Consider the following 3492-nt stretch of genomic DNA (forward strand, 5'->3'; position numbering starts at 1 on the left):
AAATATATTTAAATTTTAATTAGTTCTTGATTAATCTGCTTCCTGGATTTGAGCTTGTTTATGACATTTAACCAGATAGGCCAGGCCAATTCAACAGGGGGAAAACTCCCATCTGAGTGGTTTTAAAAAGGCTGCTTCAAATTTCTACTTGGAAAGGAATCTTTAAGTAGACATCCTTTAAGACTGGCACAAAACAGAAAATTCATAAATGTAGGTTATTGTCCATTTCCCAAAAGTTATTCAGAGTGTAGATCTGCCTATTGTAACACGTGTCTGTTAGTGCTGTGGTAAGTGGCAATGTAATGAGGAATTAAAGAGGACACTTCCTTACAGTGAAAACTTTTTTGGTTGTTTTGAATCTAAAGATTAGTCCCACTTTATAATAAATATCACTGTATAATGAATAGGGCAATAGTAAAGTTCTAGTGGTTTTTTTCCCCCACATAAAAGTAGGCTGACAGGCTGAAAGTAAACCTCAGTTACATCAAATATGATCAAACTCTTTATAAAATTATTTCTCAGGAAAAAATTCTAACTCCTTTATTGGTCTAAAATAACATAATTGTCATAATAAGCACTTATGTTTTACAAGTTATTTCTATCAATGAGGTAAGAATTCACTGTACATTTATAGTACTTAAAGTGTGTATAAATATATGTACTGATCTGGATAATTTAAAACTGTCTGAATTTCAAGAATTAAACAATTAAAATAATGTTACCAAAATATTGGGTCATGGCTTAATCAGTTTGGCAAAGGCTTTTTCCTCATAGTCCTAATGCTGTGAATCAAAATGAACAAATTTTACCCACTTGGAAGTTAGTTAACTTCATGGGCATTGTATTATTTTATCTGGAATTTTATAAATTTATTTGTTCATTCATTCTTCAAACATTAAGTGCTTACGTGTAAAGCAATTTTCTTCACTCTATTATCAATATTCTACAATAGTTTTTGGTTATACTATTTACCATAGCATCAAATTCGGGGTGTATTTGGTCTTCCTCACCCAAAGCACCAAGACAATATTCCAAAATAACAAAAATCAAAAGAAAGAAGGAGGAAATATCCATTTTTAATCACTCAATGAATAAGGTAGCCAGAAGTTTTCTTTAAACTCTAACAAAAATCAATGATTTCCTAAGACATGATAAAAATGGATTCAGAATCTCTATAATAAATGAGCTTTTGGTGATATAATTTATATATCTATAATGTAACTTACATATATATATGATATAATTTCACTGGCTTGTAAGAAAAACAAGTGATATTTTGATAGATGAAAATTACCTACCTCCACAAGAAAGGAAATGCTCATATGCTGAGCCTTAAAGCCAGCCTTACAATACACTTGTAGCATCCAGCCTTACAAGGTATAAGCATCCCTAGGTATTTCACTTTTGAAGTGAAATGATACCTATGTGCATGTGATGCCCACACCGTGGCTTGTTTATTTCATCCTGTGTAGACTTGGGAATTAGCCAGAACACAGTAATATTTCATAGGCTCTTGGCTGTAGTCTTTTCAAGATCAGTCTTACCATTAGGTCTGTATACTCAGCTAGTTTTTTATCATCAACAGTCTTGTTTGCTTTTTCCAGCAGGTCCTTTAGAAAGTTCTGTTAAGACAAAAAAGTCAGATAAATTTCATCAATAACAAACAATCTGCTTTCATTTCAGCCTGCCTTGAAATGGAACACCCCAGGAATACAAAGGAAGTCTGTTTTTGAGGGTAGAACCGGGTAACGGGAGGAGCTTAGAAGGGAGGTACTCTTGGCGTTCCAGCAGTTCTCTTTGACTGAAAACTGATCTGTCACAGTCTGCTATGCTATGCTATGCTTTTAGGATTTCAATTAAAGAAGTATCTTGATTGTGCACCATGTAGGAATCAGAGTAAAAACTTGTAAAACCAGCCAGCCCAATGGATGCATTTCTACCTAATGGTATCTTCACAAATACTCATGTAACTCTTCTCCAAGAAACAAGAAACACAAGGGACCCCCTTAAACCTTTGTAAGATATGTGAACAATTATCAGTAAAGAAGGTGGAGACCTACCCTTAATTTCAAGCGCATTTTCTGCCCTCACAAGCTGTATTTCCACATCAGTTTATAGCCAATATGAAGTACATTTCACCAGAGGGCTTTTAGGCTTGATGTGGTACAAAGCACCATGGTTAGAATGTTTCAGCTCACTGTTCAAGCTAAAACAGTTGGCTGCAGATGTTACCTAATCTTTGAAGGATATATGAATCACATCAAAGTAGAGATTAATGTGGGAAGGATGAAAAAAGATTATTAATTTGACAGTTGAAGTTTAGGAGTGAATTTAATTTTTTTTTATCAGAGAAATAAATTAAAGCTTTACAAAAACTTGCCATATAAATGACAGTGTAAGTACTTAATATAAAAGTCTTTCATTTTGTCTAGTGCTGTTCATTTGCAACTTCTTTATTTGTTCAGAAAATGAATTAATGCAATTATGGAAAACTGAGCAGATATTATGTTCAAACATTATTGAAGTGTTGGGTTTCTTCAGTTTTTCAGTTATCTCCCTCCCAGATTTTCTAGCTCTGCTGGGCTGATTTAACTTCATTATTTTCAAGGAAGGAGACCTTTTTCTTGGTTTGATAAATTTAATTTCACTTCAAACATTCCACTTCAAATTCAAAGTAAAGCATGGAAAATTCAAAGTTATCTGTTGGGGGTGAATTTTACTTTTGAACCATATGAGGCTTTTGTCAGAGACTAATTGGGTTAAAAATCCTCATCAGAGACTAAAATGGTGGTCACAAAAATAGCCTGGGAGAAACCTCGGGATGCTGAGATTCAAAGTCGTGTCTGAGAGCAAGCAATGTTTTACTCTATTACGGATCTTAAAATTAGCTTTCTTGAAAGATCCATTAAAAAAGAATGCCAACTTATCTTCAAAATTCCCCAGAGAGGAGTACTTCTATTTAGGATCTCTTCTGAGAATAAAATTTAGAATAAAGAAGGCCAGTATTAGAAATGAGCTAAAGTTTCATTATGAACTTGAAATGATTTTTGAAAGAATTTTTTTTTGGTCCAATAGAATAAAAACACAATAGTTTAACTGTCACCTTGTGGGTAACCTTGTAGGTTGCTGAGTTGCAAATTTGTGAAAGACATTGTTTTTGGTGATTTCACATGAAAAATGTTTACATTTCTAAGTGTTTTTAAAGATGTTATTACTATTATTTCCCTTTCTTAAAAATTTTTTAAGAAATTTAAAAATATTATTTTTTTGGCTGTGCCACGAGGCATGTGGGATCTTAGTTCCCCTACCAGAGATTGAACCCGTGCCCCCTGCAGTGGAAGCATGAAGTCTTAACCACTGGAGGGCCAGGGAAATCCCTGTAAGTGTTTTTAGTTAAATATGTTTTAGCAATTTTGCAGTGGTACAAATATATGTAACTCAAACCATGTTAAACTATGACCAGGAAACTGTGTTTGATATTCATGTTTCCCT

General features: G+C 33.5%; 1 protein-coding gene across 1 annotated transcript in view; it reads right to left on the bottom strand.

The window, feature by feature from the left end:
* The window catches only part of CALB1 (calbindin 1), a 20724-nt gene that overhangs the window by 2906 nt on the left and 14326 nt on the right, over window positions 1-3492 (bottom strand). Inside the window, 1 exon segment of the mRNA XM_007446317.1 lies at window positions 1545-1622. Coding sequence (XP_007446379.1) covers window positions 1545-1622 — 78 coding nt within the window.

This window comes from Lipotes vexillifer, unplaced genomic scaffold (genome assembly GCF_000442215.2).
Source record: "Lipotes vexillifer unplaced genomic scaffold, Lipotes_vexillifer_v1.1 scaffold603, whole genome shotgun sequence".
Classification (NCBI taxonomy): Eukaryota; Metazoa; Chordata; class Mammalia; order Artiodactyla; family Lipotidae; genus Lipotes; species Lipotes vexillifer.